Source organism: Trichechus manatus, unplaced genomic scaffold, assembly GCF_000243295.1.
Source record: "Trichechus manatus latirostris isolate Lorelei unplaced genomic scaffold, TriManLat1.0 scaffold00037, whole genome shotgun sequence".
In the NCBI taxonomy this organism is placed as follows: domain Eukaryota; kingdom Metazoa; phylum Chordata; class Mammalia; order Sirenia; family Trichechidae; genus Trichechus; species Trichechus manatus.
Genome location: NW_004443973.1, coordinates 9,802,880 through 9,822,773, shown reverse-complemented (window position 1 = coordinate 9,822,773; position 19,894 = coordinate 9,802,880). Strand labels below are relative to the sequence as shown.

General features: G+C 38.9%; 1 protein-coding gene and 1 pseudogene across 4 annotated transcripts in view; one reads left to right on the top strand and one right to left on the bottom strand.

Moving 5' to 3' along the window:
* Nucleotides 1–19,894, bottom strand: part of WIPF1 (WAS/WASL interacting protein family member 1) — a 95,969-nt gene that overhangs the window by 9,036 nt on the left and 67,039 nt on the right. For all 4 annotated transcript variants that reach the window (XM_023730554.1, XM_023730553.1, XM_004375491.2 and 1 more), the window contains 3 exons: nt 10,676–10,864; nt 6,876–7,646; nt 665–877 (listed from right to left, as the gene is read on the bottom strand). In XM_023730554.1, the coding sequence (XP_023586322.1) occupies nt 665–877; nt 6,876–7,646; nt 10,676–10,864 (1,173 nt within the window). The remainder of the gene's footprint in view (nt 1–664; nt 878–6,875; nt 7,647–10,675; nt 10,865–19,894) is intronic.
* On the top strand, nt 1,675–3,811 carry LOC105756235 (ras-related protein Rap-1b pseudogene; annotated as a pseudogene).

The following is a 19,894-nucleotide window of genomic DNA, read 5'->3' as shown; positions in this document are numbered from 1 at the left end:
AGATGTTATGTAATGAAAAGCACCGAATGAAAAACAGAACTTCAAAAATCACTTCTAGTTTCATGCCTAGATGTTTAAGAAGACCTGGAAGTGTTACAAATGTTACTGATTTAGCACATCAATTAAATATACTGGCCTGCAAATCAAAGCAAAGGCAGAGCCAACTGATTATAACTGGAGTGATTAGGATCTAGCCAGTCCCTCTCAGGAGCTGGTGGCCAAGGTCTGGGTCATCTTTCTTCTTACTAGTGGGCCCATGAATAACTGGGACCACTCAGATAACAATGGCAGAGGTAAGCAACTTAATATCTGTAGGTCTCTGGCCTCTTACCTGCAGCAAACTGTTTAGAAATGAAAATAATAAGAAAGTAAGCTACAACAATGGTTCTTTTCAGAATTCTGGAATCTCCAACAAGTTAACCAAAAATGAGACTCAAACAAGGAACAGGTCAGAGAAAAATTATCTGCTAGGAGGTGATTACTGTCTTTAATTTGAAATCATGGTTGCCCCTAAAATGGTTAGTTAGATTAATGCAGTACGGTGTGATGAGAATCAGGGTAATGCAAACCAAGAAACGTTAATGCAAACAAACACATAAATTCACCATTCAATTGCTGCTCTGTAGCCCCGAAAAAGTTCCAAGGAGCGGGAATGACATCTCACCTTCACAGGATGAGTCTTGGAAGCCATTTCTAATTGATGTGGATGGGGGAGGTGGGGGAGGTGCCCCAGCACCAGGCCTGTCAGGAGGAAGAGGAGGCCTAGGCCCACTTCTGGGGTTATCTAGTCCACTCCTGGACGGCAACTGAGGGGTGGCAGGCAGGGCCCGAGACGTGCTGCCATTTCTGCTTATTGGCGGAGGTGGAGGGAGAGGGCCTGGAGAGAAAGAAAAGAAGCGATTTCGTTTGATACCTTATATCCTACATTACCATTATCATCATCAATGTACAATAATTGAGTGCCTGCTGGATACATGCCCTTTAACTAGGGAATATCGAGATACGGGGAAGACTTTCTTGGAGATTTAACCAAGAAATGAGTTGTTGTTGTTGTTAAGTGCCATCGAGTTGGTTCCGACTCATAGCGACCCTAAGTGCAACAGAATGAAATACTGCCTGGTCCTGCACCATCCTCACAATCGTCGTTATGCTTGAGCCCATTACTGCAGCCACTGTGTCAATCCATCTCGTTGAGGGTCTTCCTCTTTTTCGCTGACCCTCTACTTTACCAAGCATCATGTCCTTCTAGTGGATTGGAACTGCCAACCTTTTGGTTAGCAGCCGAGCTTTTAACCATTGTGCCACCAGGGTTCCAGAAGAAATGAGCAGGCATGTATAAATACAAGAATGCACATATGTATACAAATATACGTAAAATGAGTGCATGCTGATAGTTAAATGTCTGTTTTGGCTTTGAATTAGTACTAAGATTGGACATGATACAGTTAAATTGAGAACAGGTGATAATCTATACAGACAGTGGGATAATTTTAAAAAATTTTATAATCCTTTTAAATAGCTACTGAACTAGTTACTGTGACATGAAACTGATTAAATAAATGCTATTTTAAAAAAGAATAAGATAGTTATGGAATTATTTTAGATCTTTAGAAGGACTATGTTCTTTAAATGCAGTATTACTGGTAATTACACAAGCACATTTTTGTGATGGGTATGGTCTGTTTGCAGGCAGAAGTGGCATCAGGTAACCAAATATTAGTTAATCCTGAGAATAGTAAGAATTCCTTCTTGGTTATTCCGCTTTAGGGAGGCAGATTAACACAGAGAGTGACCATTAGCTAATCAAGGTCCATGGCTATAAATGCTAGTGTGGAATCCCGACTCTGAGCAAGCTGGTTACCCAATGGAACTCAACTTACTGTCTATAAAAGAGAGTGTCAAAGAGTCACCTCTCTCACAGCACTGTTGCTGGGAATAATAAGTCAAAAATCAAATAAGAAGTACTAAGTATTTGAGACCACGTTGGCTGCAGGGACCCAGTGACAGCGCGAGAGGATTTAACAGCAAGTTTGTACCATGCGTGAATCTAAGTCATTCTTGGCTCAGGAGGTGTTGGGAAGTCTGCTCTGACCATACAGTTTGTTCCAAGTATTTTTGTTGAAAAATATGATTCTACAGTAGAAGATTCTTATAGAAAGCAAGTTGAAGTAGATGCACAACAGTGTATGCTTGAAATCTTGGATACTGCAGGAAAATTACAATTTACAGCAATGAGGGATTTGTCCATGAGAAATGGACAAGGCTTTGCATTAGTTTATTCCACAGTCCACTTTTAATAATTTGCAAGATCTGACAGAACAGATTCTTCCAGTTAAAGACACTGATGATGTTCCAATGATTCTAGTTGGAAATAAGTGTGACTTAGAAGATGAAAGAGTTGTAGGAAAGGAACAAGGTCAAAATCTAGCACGACAGGGGAACAACTGTGCATTCTTAGAATCTTCTGCAATGTCAAAAATAAATGTTAATGAGATCTTTTATGACCTAGTGCGGCAAATTAACAGAAAAATTCCTGTACCTGGGAAGGCCAGCAAAAAGTCATCATGTCAGCTGCTTTAATATACTAAATGCACTGTAGCTCTGACCCAGGTCTGAAAAACTGTTGTCCAATTCAACAGAGCCAGCATTCCAACTTTGTTAAATCTACAGCATCTTAAATGGACTTTCCTGTGGTGGTACCGTTTAAGAGGCAGATGAAAGCTACTACATCAGTTTGCACATTCTAATCACTTTGCGGTATCGCAAGAGAGATTTTTACTCGTATAATAGCCCTGGAGTATGCAACTAGTAAAGCCAGAGGCTACATCCAGTATTACTGCTAAGAGATATTCTTCATCCACCAATGTTCTACATGTATGAAAATGGTGTATTGTATACCTTAACGCGCCCCATACTTTCTATTGGAGAGTACAATAATGTAAATCCTAAAAGCAACCACTATTTTAGCATAATAAAAGAAAGTCCAAAGAGCTCCTATATAGACTACTCCAGATAACTTTGCTTCTTTGATCCCTGTAGCTTATTGTAATTTTTTTTTTAAGAAATTCAAGGTCATTATCATTGTATTGTACAAAATAAGCACTTTGATTAACATAGCTATATAGTTTTAATTTTTGAAAAACCTATGGAGACAGTGATCTTGTCTTTAAAATATGATAATCCTTTCAGTATAATGTCTTAAAGACGTTGCCTTTAAATCTGTTGGGAAAGAAACGTCCAGACTTTTCAAATCTCTTATTTTATGTTTCCTTTTTTGTTTACATAGGAAACAATGTTTATAGTTGTGTGTACAGTGGGGGTCTACAACAAGAAGTGTATATTTTCAAACAATTTTTGTAAATCATTTTCAGGCTTTTGCAGCTGTAGATTCTCACTGTGAATCCCTTGCTTGCTCATGCATAAGTGTATTTGCAATACCAAATATACAGGTTTAGTATTTTTGACTGTTAGTGATTGTTTCACATGTGTAACATTTTGGTTGAGATGTTAAATGGTGGACTAGTACTGTGGATGTGAAGTAATTTTAATCATGTGTAACTGGTCACAAGGCCTAAGGTGCAGTAACTATTGCTGTTTTATTTAACAATGCCTTGTTGCTTTGTATGCATTAACCTTTGGGTATAATGTGTGTCTATCCAACAGGGAGCCACAGTATTTAAACTGACCAACCTAATGTTACAACTACTTTGAGGTGGCTGAATGTAAACTAAAAGCCTTAATAAAACTGGTGCAATTTTGTATAACTTAGCATCAGTAGTTCAATAAATTTGGATTGCCATGCAAAGACTTCCGTTATAATTACTTTACACTTGAATGTTCTGTGTGATGTTTAACAGTGCTAGTAAATAAATATGGGTTCAACTTCTTTTTAGATGTAAAAAAAAAAAAAAAATGCAGTGCTATGGTATAACTAGAAATTTTTAAGTTCCTAGAAAAAATATTCAAAGTAAATTCTTTTTTTTGATAATCTAAAAGAAACCTATCTTGCTTTTCCTGTCCTCCAAATGCAGAGGCTATTTGGGCAGTAAGAAAATTAAAAAATAAAAACAAAGAACTTCAGCATTTTCTCATGTAAATCAAAATGGCCTTAATAATTATTCCTGATCTTCAGCAGTGTGTTTCACTGTTGCAAGATGCTGGCACTTTATGTAAATATAACATCTTATGGAGGTATAAATATAAGTATTTCTTGTTAACCATAGATTCAGAATCCAACTAGAGGGCCTCAAATTGAACAACCCACCCACTGCAGATTTTCCTGATAGGTAGTCTTAGCTCAAACACTTGATGGAGTTGGGGAGGCAGTGCCCAGCCCTGTTTGGTCTCTCAAGGAGTCTCCTGTACCTCACCTTGTAGGGCTTATTTACTGCCCCATCTGCTTGTCATTGCTGGAGTTCTAGTCAGCAGGAGTTGATTTACTGGGGGAAAGTATCTCATAGGCCGTGGGTGTAACTTCACTGGCAATACCACCACATAACAGCCCCTCGACTTCCCACTATTACGGGGCCTAGTTCTACATAACTGGATCTTTTTTTTTTTTTTTTTTAAAGTAAATGTTCATGTTCTTAACTCCAAACTTCCAGTCCCCTACACCAAACCTAGGCCAGCAGAATAGAAAAAGAAACAGATTTCTATTTCCCTCTGACAGAATAATAATTAAAACTGCCATTTCTTATGCTGGGAAATAAGATAACCACTCTATATACTTGGCTCATTTAATTCTCACTACTAACCTGTGAGGTAGAGGCCACAGAGGTTTTGGAAGGTTAAATAGCCAAGTCCAGACACTAATGAGTGAAAGAACCAGATTTGACTCCAAATCTGTCAAATTCTAAAGCCCACTCCCTTAACAATGAAGCTAAATCATCTCTCAAAATACAGATGGTCCTTGATAACTCCACATACACTCCTGTGGGAACGTAAATTGGTAGGAATTTTATGGAGGGCAATTTGGCAGTACCTACTGAAATTCATAGTTTTCTTACACATACCCATTGACCTAGAAATTCCAGTTCTAGGAATTCATCCAAAAAAATACATACAGGTGTGCACAAATAGTCACTGTAAGGATGTATCACTGTATTATCTGCAATAGCAAAACTCTAGAGATGGCCCAAATGAACAAGTGGAGGGACTGGTCAGATAAATCAAGGTGCATTTGTAGGATCTAATATGATTAATGCAGTGTAAAAGTCATGTTGTAGAAGAATAGCTAATCATATCAGAAAATACTAATGAAATATTGTTAAATAAAATCAAGTTATCAAACAATATATGTAGCATAATATCAATTTTCTAAAAATGCGCATATATGCATTTTAACAAGACTGAAAAGATATACAACAAAATGTTATCAATGACTTTTCTAGATGTGGTAAGGTAGGATTATAGATAATTTTTATTTTCTTTATACTTATCTGTATTTTTGATAATAAACAGGTATGACTTAGGTCATCAAAAGAAACAATAAATGTTACAAACATGACACTGCCTGTCAAATTTTGGGGAAAATTTAATCTGTTGATCCATCCATTTGATAAAGCCATGCAAACAGCTCCTCAACCACTCTGTCATGAGGGAAAAGACATAGCTGTTGGATGAGAAGAAAACGTTGCATTTCACTAATCTGAATACTTGTTCTCTTTAGTTCACTGAAAATACTTAATGAAATGATACTATGTCTCGGGACTGGAAGACTCAAAAGGCTTATAATGGACTAGTAAATTTTTTATATTTGCAGTCAACTCCCAGTGGAAGAGTGGTTTAGAGGAGTGGTTCTCAAACTCTGCTGCACATTACAGTCACTGGGAGCTTTCAAATACGCTGATATCCAGTCTGCACCCCACCCAGCAACTAAAGCAGACAACCTGGGAAAGGGATTCAGGCATCCATGGCCTTTAAAGCCAATGCTGTTGATTAGGATCCTGAGGTCACAGGGTCAAAGGCAAGTTAAATACTCCTCAAGAAAAAAATACCTCATTTGCAGACATCTTGTATTATTAAGGTAAAATAAGAAAAGTGGATGATTCTGCTCAATCATCAATAACCACTATAAGTCAGTGTGTGTATTCTACTAAAAGTGCCTATTATAATTGTCTGCCACAGACAGGACAGAGCATGCAAATTCTAGAGAGTCCTTACATTTCATGCTCTGAGAGTTCTTCCCTTAGAGGGTTTCTCAATCCTGGGGGTGGGGCACAGATGAGCTGCAACAGGCCCTTCAACCCATGAAATAGCACGCAAATTTTGACGTTATGAGATTTTTTTATGAAGAGAAGGCCTCTATCTTTATTTGATTCTCCAAGAGGTCTCTGCGCCAGAGATATTAACAAACAGCAAAATGAACTCTTTTTAATATTTGTCCTTAATGAGTAGGGAAGGGGCCTCAAAGCTTGACAGATGACGAGAGAAGTACAAGAGAAGTTCATTAACTCTTAAAAAACTGTCCTTCTCCTTGAATAATGAAGGCCTCCTGCAGGATATGGAAATTTATTTCCTCAGTTAAGATAGCTGAAATTCATTTTAGGAAGGCAGGGTAGTAGCGTGGGGAATATACTGCAGAGATGGAAGATCAAAGTTCTAGCCGCTTCTTTATTAACTAGCTTGGAACCAATTAACTGTACTGGTTATGCAGTCTCCTTATCTCTAAAACATGGACAGAAATATTGGTCCCACTTTCCTCAGAGGTTTACATGGGGTCAAGATGAAATTACACATATTAAGTGTCACTCAGAAGCACAAAGCATTCTGAGAGTGTACTTATGCTTTTGTTTGAGTCTACTCACTTACATGGTTATTAGTGACATTTGATGGGCTGGGTTTTAGGGAGACAACTCACCCATGTCTTGCCATACCTGATCTGCCTGGTGGATCCCTCACTGGAGGAGGGGGTCTCTCACTAGGTGGGGGAGGAAGAGGGCCTGAACGTCCTGGTGCAGGTAAAGGTGGTGTTGATGAAGTGAGGGACAAATTCCGCTGTGGAAGTCTTGGGATTTCATCGTTGCCACTGGAACCCGGAGGCAGGGGAGGAGGGCCAGGCCTGTTGGGAGGCGGCGGCGGAGGCGCAGCCTGTGAGGAGGAGGAAGGTCTCGGGGTGGAAGGCACTGGAGGCTTGTTGTTCTGAGGGGGAGGAGGTGGACCAGTTTCTCTGTGGAGGGAGGGCCTGTTGCCCATTGGAGGAGGTGGAGGAGGGGCCCTGTCATCTAACGCCCTGCTTGGAGTAGGGGGAAGGGGAGGCCTGTTGGAGAAGGGTGAGGAGGAGCCTGGGGGTGACTGGCGCATGGAGCCTCCTCCAAAGGCAGCACCTCGGCTTCCAGGGAAAGGGGGAGGGGCAGGCCCAGAGCTGGGCTGCCTGGGTGCCCCAGGCACTGGTGGGGAGCCGCGGTTGTGCAGGCTTGATTGAACGGGTCTTGGCGTATTAGGTACTGGGGGGGGAACATTATCGGGCTTTGCGCCCACGTCAGGCCTTGGAGGAGGCATACGGTTCCTCTGAGGCTCTGGGGGACCACTTCTGTGGCCTGGAGAAGGCACTGGAAACCTCCCTGGGCCACTTGGGGGTGAAAAAGATTTTGAAGATGTGGGTCTTCCTCCTGGTGGCAAAACTGGTGGTCGGCTTCCTCCGGAATCTGAAGAACGGGGTGGGGGAGAAAAGTCAGTTAGAAATCAGGAACACCAAAGGAAATCAGAGTACTAGAGTATATTCCCAACTACTGGAAGACTTTTCTTAGAGCGCTATAAAATATAGCTAACTATTCATAGAAATTAGGCTGTGTGTGGTCCTTCCTGAAGGTAGAGGAATAGACCATAAGCTCTCTGGGAGTGTTCTAGACCCAGGCTCTACAACCTATGAGCTTTCAAGACAATTTTGGAGAGATCTCTTAGCATTATGTATGGACAAGAACCAGGATGAAGTCTGTAAGAGTTCTGGAGGAATCCCTTATCACTCTGAGAGTACAAGAACAGGGTGGTGTTGGCACATGGGATTTCTGGTAATATTTACCCACCCTCCCCAACCCCGTACTCTTTGTACTTCTCAGGTTTGAAAAATAATTCACTCCTCTTCAGTATAAAAATTAGTTATCCCAATATAAAGCTCCATATGCAAGGGTTTCCTATTCAACGAAAAAAATATGGAGAAATACAATAGAAGAGTTAGGATTGCAATAAGAAAGAACTAAGAAAGGAGTTAATCACCAGTGGACTGTATTAATCTTCAAACGAGTAGGCAACTATACAATTTTTTTTCCTCCTGGGTCAACTTCCACTTCAACATTGGCAGCTAGAACAACACTATTATGTAATTCATATGAAATTGATTTGGTTTAACAAAGGGGGAACCAAAGATATGGAAAAATTGAAACTACCACCCCAGAATCTCTTGGAACCCAAGTTAACTTTCAAAAAACAGTTAGCCTTAAAATTTGTCTACTACTTGAGCCATTAGCTAATTAATGCACCAAATATTTACTGAGCACCTGCTATGTGCCAGCCATTATTCTAGATGCTAGTTAGATGAGTAAACAACAGAAAAGATCCTGCTCTCCTGTAGTTTACATTCTTATGGGCGAGGTAAACAATAACCCAATAAACAGATATTTTCAGTACTTAGTCATAAGTACTAAAAGGAAACTAAAATAAGGTGATGAGATGAAAAGCGCCTAGAGAGACCAGGACAGACAGAGTGACTGGGGATGGCTCTGATGTGACATTTGAGCTGAGGCATGACAAAAAAGAGCCAGACATGGAAAGATGAGGAAGAAAGGTGCTTCAGACAGAGGGGCCTCCAGGTGCAAAGGCTCTGAAGTGGGAATAAGCTTGCAAATTCAAAAACTGGTGGCCTGTTTGCCTGGGGCATAGCATGCATGAGGGAGATGCTTGTCAAATGAAGTCCGAGTGGGCAGCAAGGACTGAGTCATACAGAGCCTCCCTGTAAGCCATAAGAAGTTCAGATTTTACTCAACATGCAATGAGAGCATTTGGAGGGATTTCTACAGTGGAGTAACATGGAATAGAGATAATTTTTTACTTAGACTTTAGTATTGGAAAAGGCTGTTCTTTCTTTGAGTACGTGGTATATTTCTCTGTCATCAACTTGTGATAAGTTTTATCTTCCTCTTAGCTTTGGTGACAAAAAAGTTCAGATTAAAGCTGCAGTTACTGTCCACCTAACAATTGTACGGGATCTTCCAGCACATCATTTTGTGCTCTAACTTAAATTCCATCTTCGTTTTAATACTTTTATTTTTCTTTTACCTTAATTTCTTCACTTATTGTTAAACTACTGAAGTATGCATTTATCAGCTGCCTCAAATCCTTTTGGTGGGTTTTAAATAAATACATTTGAATTTAAATGCAGGTCTGGCAAGACAGAATCCCTTTTATTATTGAGTCTCTTTCTAGATTTTGACTACCCAGTGCTAAAATAGTCAGCTGAGCCTGAGGATTCAGTGACCTTATCTTCATATGAGTGTGAGCATTTCACATTTTCCCAGTGGACATTTTAAAAGATTTTGCTGGTTATATAATTAGACATAAATTCCTCTAACCACGATAAACATTTAAAAAAATAACTAGTTTTACGGTAAAAGTTCTTGAGCTAATGTTGTAGTCAGGAGAGAGCTCCTGCACTTAAGTCTTGTATGTAGCCATGACCAGGCCCGATTTCTCTCTGCCATTAGGTTCACGGACAATCTTGTAGGACTCATTTCCATGGCTCCATGCAGAGAATACTTAGAATCACTGGCACTGAAATACCAAATATCTGTCACACAAGACACCATTTTAGATTTAGTGGGATTTGTAATTATATTCCACATGAAGTACTACATAGTGTTTTTGGAAAGTGGTTCCTAAGTATTTACTGTACTAGCCAGAATGCTCCTTAGAAGCAAGGATGGTGAGACTTCGTCTCACGTACTTTGGACATATTATCAGGAGGGACCAGTCCCTGCAGAAGGACATCATGCTTGGTAAAGTGTAGGGTCAGCGAAAAAGATGAAGATCCTCAGCCAGTTGGACCGACATACTAGCTGCAACAATGGGCTCAGACATAACAATGACTGTGAGGGTGGCACAGGACCAGGCAGTGTTTGTTTTGTTCTGTTGTACACAGGGTTGCTATGAGTTGGAACCAACTCAATGGCACCTAACAACAACAAACAGCTGGATCAGCTACCTCACAAAGAAAGATGAATTTGCTAGGCCACCAGGCAGAGTTTCCAGTGGTAGCAAGTTCCTTTTGCTTCTTCCTTTTCTTCCCACTCTAGCTTAGCCTTTAGAAAAGTTCAAAAAGGTACAGGTTACCCAGGGTAACTGGGCAAATATGTAACAGCTCTATGGAGTTGCTAACAAAAAAGAACAATGTTAAACAGAACCCACTGCCATCGAGTCGATTCTGACTCATAGCGACCCTACAGGACAGAGTAGAATAGCTCCATAGAGTTTCCGAGGAGCACCTGGTGGTTTCGAACTGCCAACCTTTGGTTAGCAGCTGTAGCTCTTAACCACTATGCCACCAGCGTTGTCTCTTATAAAATAATGTTAACATTTAAAACAATAAATGTTTTAAGGGGTGTAGTGCCTTAGAGGGTATGCTAAGCCTCCAAACCACCAAACTCTGCCCATCTTCAGTAACTGAGAAGGAAACTCTTGTTACCATTATCTCTGTTGGCCGTGGATCTCAGCTTGGGCATTCCAGCCTGGAACAGTCCTCCCAAACCAGGTGGTCCGCCCCCTCCAAAACTTCCACCGCCTCCACTACTGCTGCCACCTCCTCCACCAAATCCGCCGCCTCCACCAAAGCCACCAGCGCCACCAGAGCCACCAGCACCAGCTCCTTTAGGTTCTGCAATTGGAAGAAACCACACTCTTTTTACATGTATGAAAACACTCATCAGTGTACTTCACCAGTGTAGCCCAGTTAAACAATATAATAACTATAAAACAGGGGGCTGGCTGAACCTGGGCCTAGGGTGGACAACTGGGATTTCTTCACCAAAATGCAGGGTTTTAAGGGCTCACCCTACCCCAGCCAGATATGGAAGAACTTTCTCCACTTCAGGGCAGCCACAGATGCAGTAGTGGAAAAAACAATAATAGATGGTGACTTGTCCCCACACCCACTAGCTGCCATATGGGTTAATATCTGTTTGTTCTACATCCTAAGATATGACAAATAAAAGAATCTTCAAAGAATGAAGGTCATTCTTTGAATAGATATGGATTGACACAGTGGCTGCAACGATGGGCTCAAGTGTAGCAAGTATTGTGAGGATGGTGCAGGATCAGGCAGTGTTTTGTTCTGTTGTGCACAGGGTTGCTATGAGTCAGAACTGACTCAATGGCACCTAACAACAACAGTATTTTTTTCATATATGTATTGTTTTTTCTTAATTTGCTGTGTAAACTCTCATCTTAAACACAATAAAATATTTTTTTTAAAAAGTATATGAAAATGATTATTTTTAGTATACTGTCAACACTGGGCTTTAACATCTTAAAAATTCTTTGCAATTTGAGAAGGTTCAAAGTTTTTTTTTATTTTGCATTTATTTTGTCAGGAAAAACTGTGAAAGATTTTTAGATGGACAAACAAAACAGGAGGAGGAGGAAAAGGAAAAGATTACTAAGTATTTTTTCTAGCCGTTGTGGTTATTTCTGCCTTTCATTGTCTTTGAACTATTTTACAACTCCATAAGTTGCAGAAAATTGATAATAATGTAAATGATCTTTGTCCATAGAAATGCAAAGTAGTTGTGTCCAGTGAAATGCAACTGATTACTGACTTGTTTTGCACCTATCTGCCTTTATGTGTGGTACTCTGAATTCTCCTTTGAGTTGATTATAACATCTTAATGGTTCCCTCATTAATTAATAAGTTAAATAAAATCTTTTGTTACTGAGTAGAAACCCCAGGTTCTAGCTCAGCATGACTCGTATTGGCCAATAAACGAGAAACTGAGGTGGGAGAATAGGAAAGGCACCTTTATTTTGTTTACAAGGAAAAGGAGTCAGTTGGAGCTGCTGCTGCCAAGACTGCTCCCCAAGGGCAGGCAGGCAGGCAAGTTACTTTTAAGGGGTTTACAAGTAGGGACTTCATACAAGTTACGTCAGGAACATTCTTAATCATACCATGCAGGCACAATGGGGTTAACGTAAAAGCAGGATTCAAATGCAAAGCGGGGGGCAGGGGGAGCCAAGCAAAGAAAATAGGATTTTTAATACAGCACTGTGGGGGCTGTCTCACTCCTTCCATTTCTTTTTGGACATTGGTCATTCAAGACCAGAGTCCATTTTGAACTATATAGCCTGGCTCAGAATTATTTGGCATATTTTTGGGGAGGGGCAAATATTGGACCTAGGCCTTTCATTGTGGCTACTGACCTCTTGTTGGTTTATGACTATTTACTAAATATTAAAAGAAAAAGAGTGGCTTTTATGCCCTGTTTATGTGACTGTTCCCATAAAAGATTTTCTTTTTCTTCAGATTGTCTTAGCTATCGTCTTTATACCTCAGGGCCCAGTTGATGTGTCTTTATGAGTCCTTGAGAGCCCAGCTCCAGCTGGGTCACATTCTTTATGCTCAAGGACAGGGAATAATGGCTCCAATATTATCTCCTAAATAATTCTTTTCTTTTGATCGAAGATTGGAGGTAACACATTGATGATAATACCTGTACTCAAGCCCTTAGATGGTGGCCATGGCAGGCTTTTTAAACTCATGGTGCTGTTTTCCACCAGATACCATCTGATTCTTCACCAGGATCTTAAGTAAGAGCAATGTTCCCATCAGTCGCATTGCTGAAGTGAGTAGACTCAATGTACAACATTTTAGCCTGAGGCTTTTTAAGTGTAAGACAATAGAAGATAAGTTTTATTATACCTAATATTATCAGGATGCAGACTAAGAATATTATTATTTCTTGCAATAGTGATTTAGCTCATGTATTTATTCTTGATGGTAACTAACCAAATAAATCCGGTGTTTGTAAGGGTGTTATAGGGAGTACCCAAGTAACTTGTTTTCTAATTCTATGTATATCCTGTTCTACTTCTCCTGTGTTATTTATCCAAATGCAACAAGAGGTCTTCGCTACAGCACAGACTACACTTTCTTGGGCTCATAAAAAAAAATCTAAGGCTATTTTGTTATCTCATGTCACCTTGGCTAATGAGGTCAGAGATCACTGTTGTGTTTTTATCTCATTAGCAACTTCGTCTGTTATTTGTCCCGTAATGATTGATAAATTTCTTAAAGTTTTTTTTCCACTTTAACTATACCATAATAGGAATTTTAAGCTACCAACCTCACCCTGAGTACTGGACCACTGGGTTTCTTTTTTTACTCTCATTCTAATAACAATTTAACATTACCTTTTCAATATTTACTAGCATCATTACTATGAATATCTAAAGGTAACCTTAAAATTCTCAAAGTGTGTTGCCCATGCATTCACCAGGAATCTAAACAAGAGATTGCCCAAGTAAACTCACTGTCAGTTGGAAAGGGATCATTTAAACTAGCATAGCTGGATCCACCACACAGAAACATATATCCATAAGGAGCACACAAAGTTTGTCTAGAGGAAACAGAAGGTATAGAAAAATTCACATGTGACAACCAGATTTTCATTAGAGAATATATGATTAACAAGATATACAGGATGGACCTCTCCTGTTGGAGGACTTCAGTTAATCTGTTTAAAACAAGTGTTCTTCTCGAGGGCAAGCAGCCCCTCCTTGGTTTACCTATTAACAGTCATGGCTCACTTTCTCAGAAGCAGAAGTGTCACAAAACTATTTTTATGAGAGAAGAACTTCTAATTCAAGAGTTACAATATCTAAATCCATTAGTTACATAATTTAGGAGAAAGGAAAAGGTTTCTTATATCCAGAAAGTAGGACCTTGAAACATCAGTAATATTCCCACATAAAACCCATAGTATTCCTTTACTCAGTCTTAATAGTTAATTTCTGTTCCACATGATTCTAGATCAGCTGCATTCTGTGAACTCATCAGCTTCTACATAAGAGTTTTTGGACATCTTGATACAGTCTAGTCATAGTTCTTTTCATAAGTCTAATAATAGTCCATCTTTTTGTTGAGGTATTTTGGTCAAATGTTTTCAGCAAATCAACAAAGTAAAAATTTAACTGCAGATGACAAATCTTAATATGGCCATGATTAATTTATAAACATAATACTCCTAATTATAAAAAATTCAGAACCAAATAAAGTTAGTTTAAAAAAAAACTTCGACAAAAATATTTTTAAATATAATGATTAACCTTATTTTTAAAGAGCTTCAGATATAATACACTATATAATAATCTTGAGACATAATACCATATAGTCAGGATATGCCAAGATTATCAAGTCTCTAAATACCTGAATAGTAATAAAAAGACTTCACAGGTAAACGATGTGAATGCCTCAGTCAAACCATTGGATTTGGTGCTACCCATAAAAAGCCAAACCCCTTGCCACTGAGTCGATTTCAACTTATAGTGACCCTATAGGACAGAGCAGAACTGCCCCATATGGTTTCCAAGGAGCACCTGGTGGATTCGAACTGCCGACATTTTGGTTAGCACCCGTAGCTCTTAACCACTAAGCCACCAGGGTTTCTGGCTAGATTAAAAAAAATAAAGTTGCGGCCAAGTTAGCAATAAAGAAAATATAATAAAATTATGACATAATATTATGCATTTGCTGTCTAATACTAGGCAAAAACATAAGAGGAAATACTAACATATAAACTTTGACCCAAAGAGAATCAGGTGTTTCTCTTGATTTTGACTACACATACCATGTAATTTATACATATTAAATAAACCTTTCCTTTATATAAAAAAAAAAATTTTTTTTCTCAAGCCATGCAGCTTGGTTTTTGACTAGGAATTTTATTTTAATGAGCGGCTGAACTTTTGTCCTCAAGGCAGATTACACGAAGGATAAGTTAACCCTTTAACTCAGAAGTCAAAGAAAATTTTTGTTATTTTAACAGTGACAAACCCAGTTCTTTGTTTTATATATTATTTAATGTCAAAGCTCCTAAAAATTTCATAAATTAAACCATTAAACTTTACTCAGACAGATAAAACTTTTGACCATATTAAATAAATTTCTTTTTAATAAACCTCTTAAATGTTGTCTTTGTTGTATCTCTTATAGTACATCTTTTTAAAATGGCAAAAATGAACACACTCATTAGCAGACCCATATATATGTGTATATATATATATATATATATATCTTTTTGTGTGTATGTGTGTGCTATAAAAAGCAAAAGTATATAAACTTAAATTATGACGAATATCTATTTAGTCAATTTAGTATCTGAAAATTACCTAAAAGGTCTTGGAAATTATTTTAAGCTTGTATACCATAAAACATAATTGTTGAGATAAAGTTTGTGCAAACAGTCCAACTTTTTATTTAAATTTTATTATTTTTCTCAATCTAATTTTAGCCCTAAAAGATTTTATCAACCAGCTTTGGAAATCACAAAGTTACTGTTCAACTGACCAATTCATTGAGATGGATAGAACCTTATCTCTAGCTAGGGGTGGAAACATTTTTTTTAGGCTGTTTTAGTTGTATCTCATTGTGATTTTTATTTTTTGCTTTTTTGAGTTCTCTTATGATAGAGAGAACTTGTTTACAGTACTTTTATGATTGTGATCTCTCTAATTTTTGATTAGTAAAGCAGCAATTTTTTTCTTATTTTCCTTTGTCTTAAAAGAGTCTCCACTCAGTTGGAAGGCTTCTTCCAAAACCTTCCCTGGAGCTATATGGCTTCAGAGACTGGAGGCTGGAGAGGCTTGATCGTGTCCCCCCTTTACTCTCTTGACTCATCGGAAGACAAGATTGGGTCATCCCAATTCACTTACATATGTTTAAGTGGGCCTAGGCATTTGGAAAGGCTGTCTACCCAGTAAATACCAAAGTTCTTTAGCAATTGTGTGAATGAATCCATCAATTCTTGGCTAGCAAGACTGGGGGAGGGGCAGGGAGGTCTGATCTTGCCATGCCCTCACTCTCTTGACTCAATTCACAGAAAAGAACAAAACAAAACAGGTTTTAGATAAAACTTTTTAACTTGCCAGAGCCTCAGATGGAGGAATATTACACCTTTTGACAAAAACTGAGACTCAAGCAAAAGTTGCCCCAAAAGGAAAAGACAACACAAATGAAAGCTCATTTTCCCAAAGTAGCACTGCAATTCCAAATTACTTCTCGTATATTCAGTTTATAGCATTTTTAAATATGAACCCCAAATCATGTCTTGGTAGCAGGGGGGAAAATCCAGACTCATTTATCAAAGATGTTAAGCTTTAAGGTTCAAGCTTTTGGCTTCCTTCATTTTGAACTTCATTCATTCTGCTGACTAGAGATCTAGTCTCTTATTTTAGACCTTAAATAGACTAGTTCCTCCAATTTGGAAAGTACTTTAAAGTAGCTACTGATGATTTTAATTTTAACATTGTTATTCTTTATTGAGAAACTATATCATAAAAAAGGTATGGGGCTACCACTTCTCCCTTCATATTTGATAACACAGCCAGGAGCTGCCACCTTCCCCTGCAAATCTGGCAAAACAGGGCACTACTTACCAGATTTTCTGAGTCTCAAAAAGAACTCTAACAAGAAAGGCCGTGCGACCACCTCATCCTGTCATGGAAGTCTTTAAACTTTGTGGCGAACACCCTAATGGCTTTTACTGGCCAACCCATGCCTGAATTTTTGCGGCTTATTGTGGCTCAGAGCTCTTTGAAAATAGAATTACCTCTTTAATGTTTCAAATGTCTGAATCTGGACACTGAACGCAGTTCACCAAGTTACTAGATATCACTCTTAACCAAACAATCAAGGAAAAATCTAAAAAAGATTCTCCTTAATCAAATCAACTGGTTTTCAAAACAAATATGCCAAACAAAGCTTAAGAAAAGATGAAAAAGAGAACAAAAAGAATAAGCAAAGGCTCATTTTCCAAGGGCACTCACCCCATCGGTGTCGAAGGGACATGGAGTGCGAATGCGTGGGTCCAGGAGATAGGACCTCTTTTTTTTGCTGGCTTCTGCTCCGCAGTCCAGGTCTCCTCGAGGGCGACTGTATTCATGGTTTTAGAATCCCTGCAACAACTACACCATTAACTCTTTTTTTTAATTGCACTTTAGGTGAAAGTTTACAGCTCAAGTTAGTTTCTTATACAAAAATTTATATGCTCATTGTTATGTGACCTTAGTTGCCATCCCTATAATGTGACAGCAAACTCCCCCTTTCCACCTCAGATTTTCCATGTCTATTCAACCAGCTCCTATCCCTTTCTGCCTTCTTATCTTGCCTCTGGACAGGAGCTGCTTATTTAGTCTCGTGTATCTACTTGAACTAAGAAGCACAGTCTTCATGAGTATCATTTTATGTCTTATAGTCCAGTCTAATCTTTGTCTGAAAAGTTGGCTTCAGGAATGGTTTTAGTTCTGGGTTAACAGAGAGTCCGGAGGCCATGTCTTCTGGGGTTCTTTCAGTCTCAGTCAAACCATTAAGTCTGATCTTTTTGTGTGAATTTGAGTTCTGCACCCCACTATTCTCCTGCACCGTCAGGGACTGTCGTGTTCCCTGTCAGGGCGGTCATTGGTGGTAGTTGGGCACCATCTAGTTCTTCTGGTCTCAGGCTGATGGAGTCTCTGGTTTGTGTGGCCCTTTTTGTCTCTTGGGCAAATATTTTCCTTGTGTCTTTGGTGTTCTTCATTCTCCTTTGCTCCAGGTGGACTGGGACCAATTGATGCATCTTAGATGACTGCTCACTAGCTTTTAAGACCCCAGATGCCACTCACCAAAGTGGGATGCAGAACATTTTCTTAATAAACTTTGTTGTGCCAATTGACTTAGATGTACCATGAAACCACGGTCCCCAGTCCCCTGCCCCTGCTATTCTGTCCCTTAAAGTGTTTGGTTGTGTTCAGGAAACTTCTTAGCTTTTGGTTTAGTCCAGTTGTGCTGACTTCCCCTGTATTGCTACACCATTAACTCTTGCAGGGTGAAAACACCACAAGCAAAAAAAAAAAAAAAAAAAAGGTTTTATTTGGCATATATTTAAAGAGGCAAAAGTAGGAAAGGGACAAGCCTGCTGCCAGAGCCATGTCTGTCGGAGTCTCTGTTCCCAGTTCTTAAGGATGCATCTTAGCAGGCCACATTCTGGGATCCCTTGAACGTTCCTCATTCTCTGGCTACACACACTTACACGCTCACACAACCTAATCCGGTGCACCAATTTAACAGGTACCTGAGCCTTTTATGCCCTCAGCGGTCAATTCCTCCCGCTTCTTGGGACTCGTCTAGGTATTTACCAAACAACCCAAGTGCATTTTGTGTCTCCCACAGAGCCATCGTTTGGGTCCCAGGGGGACTGGCTTTCAGAGCTGCTCCAAGGTCTCCAGGAGAAATTTCCTGATGGTACCAGATATCGGGGCCGGGCTGTTTTCCAATCCACCTCAGGAACCAAGCAGATGGCTCCTGGCTGGCTCGCCAGAAATGTTACCAGGTGGAAACCCCAGGTTCTTGCTTAGCATGACTTGTATTGGCCAATAAACGAGAGACCGAGGTGGGAGAACAGGAAAGGCACCTTTATTTTGTTGTACAAGGAAAAGCAGTCAGTCGGAGCTGCTGCTGCCAAGACCGCTCCCCAAGGGTGGGCAGGCAAGTTACTTATAAGGGGTTTACAAGTAGGGATTTCTTACAAGTTACATCAGCAACATTCTTAATCATACTATGCAGGTGAAATGGGGTTTACATAAAAGCAGGATTCAAATGCAAAGCTAAGGGGGAGGAAGCCAAGCAAAGAAAATAGGATTTTTAATACAGCACTGTAGGGACATCTCACTTTGACACATGAGCATGTTATATCTGTATGACAGTCATAATTATACTCTTTTAAAAATGATCTTTTAACAATTTATGTATGTCTGTTTGTATTTATGAGGTTAAGTGCTGTTTAAAGTCTTTTCCACCCCTCAAAAAATCCTTTTGAGTCTTAGATAAGTATTACATGAAAACTACAAATTAATCTGGGAGAACTGACACCTTTATGATATTTAGACTTCATGTTTGGGAATGTGGTGTATTTTCCTATTTACTTATGTCTTCTGTATTTTTCAGCAAAGTTTTGTACTTTTTATGATATAGGTTTTGTTAGGGTTACTTCTAATAAATTGTTGTTGACATTGTGAAAGGGATTTTTTTCCTACTATTTTTTTCTAATTGGTTATTATTGGCATCAGAAAATTTAATTTGGTATCTAATACGTAAGCCATTTGCTGGATTTTCTAAATCAAAGTTTCTAAAAAATTTATTACCTTGGATCTTCTAGTAGATATATGGTCTGCAAATAATGAAGGTTTGTCTCCTCTTTTCTAGTAGCTGTGTATCTTATTTCTGTTCTGTATAAGTAGTTAATTACTATGGTGGCTGAACTTCTATAACAATGTCAATTATTAACGCTGCTAAAGGCAATCATGTTTTGTTCTAATTTGAATGAGAATGTCTCTAATGTTTCAATATTAAATATTGACTATTGGTTTGAAATAGTTTTGTTGTTGTTGTTATTGATTTGAAAACATTCACAATCAGGAAGTACCCTTCTATTTTAGGTTTTTGGAACTCTCTGATGGTGTTGAATTGTACACCAAATGCCTATTTGCGATCTAATGAGATGATTATATGGTTTTTCTTATTTGATGTGACAGATTAATAGACTTTCTAATGTTAAAAATGGGATAAACCCTGGTCCTGCTGAATTATTCTTTTAGTATAGTATTGAACTAGGGTTTTTTAGTTTTGATTTTATTTAGTATCTTCTCATTTATGATCATA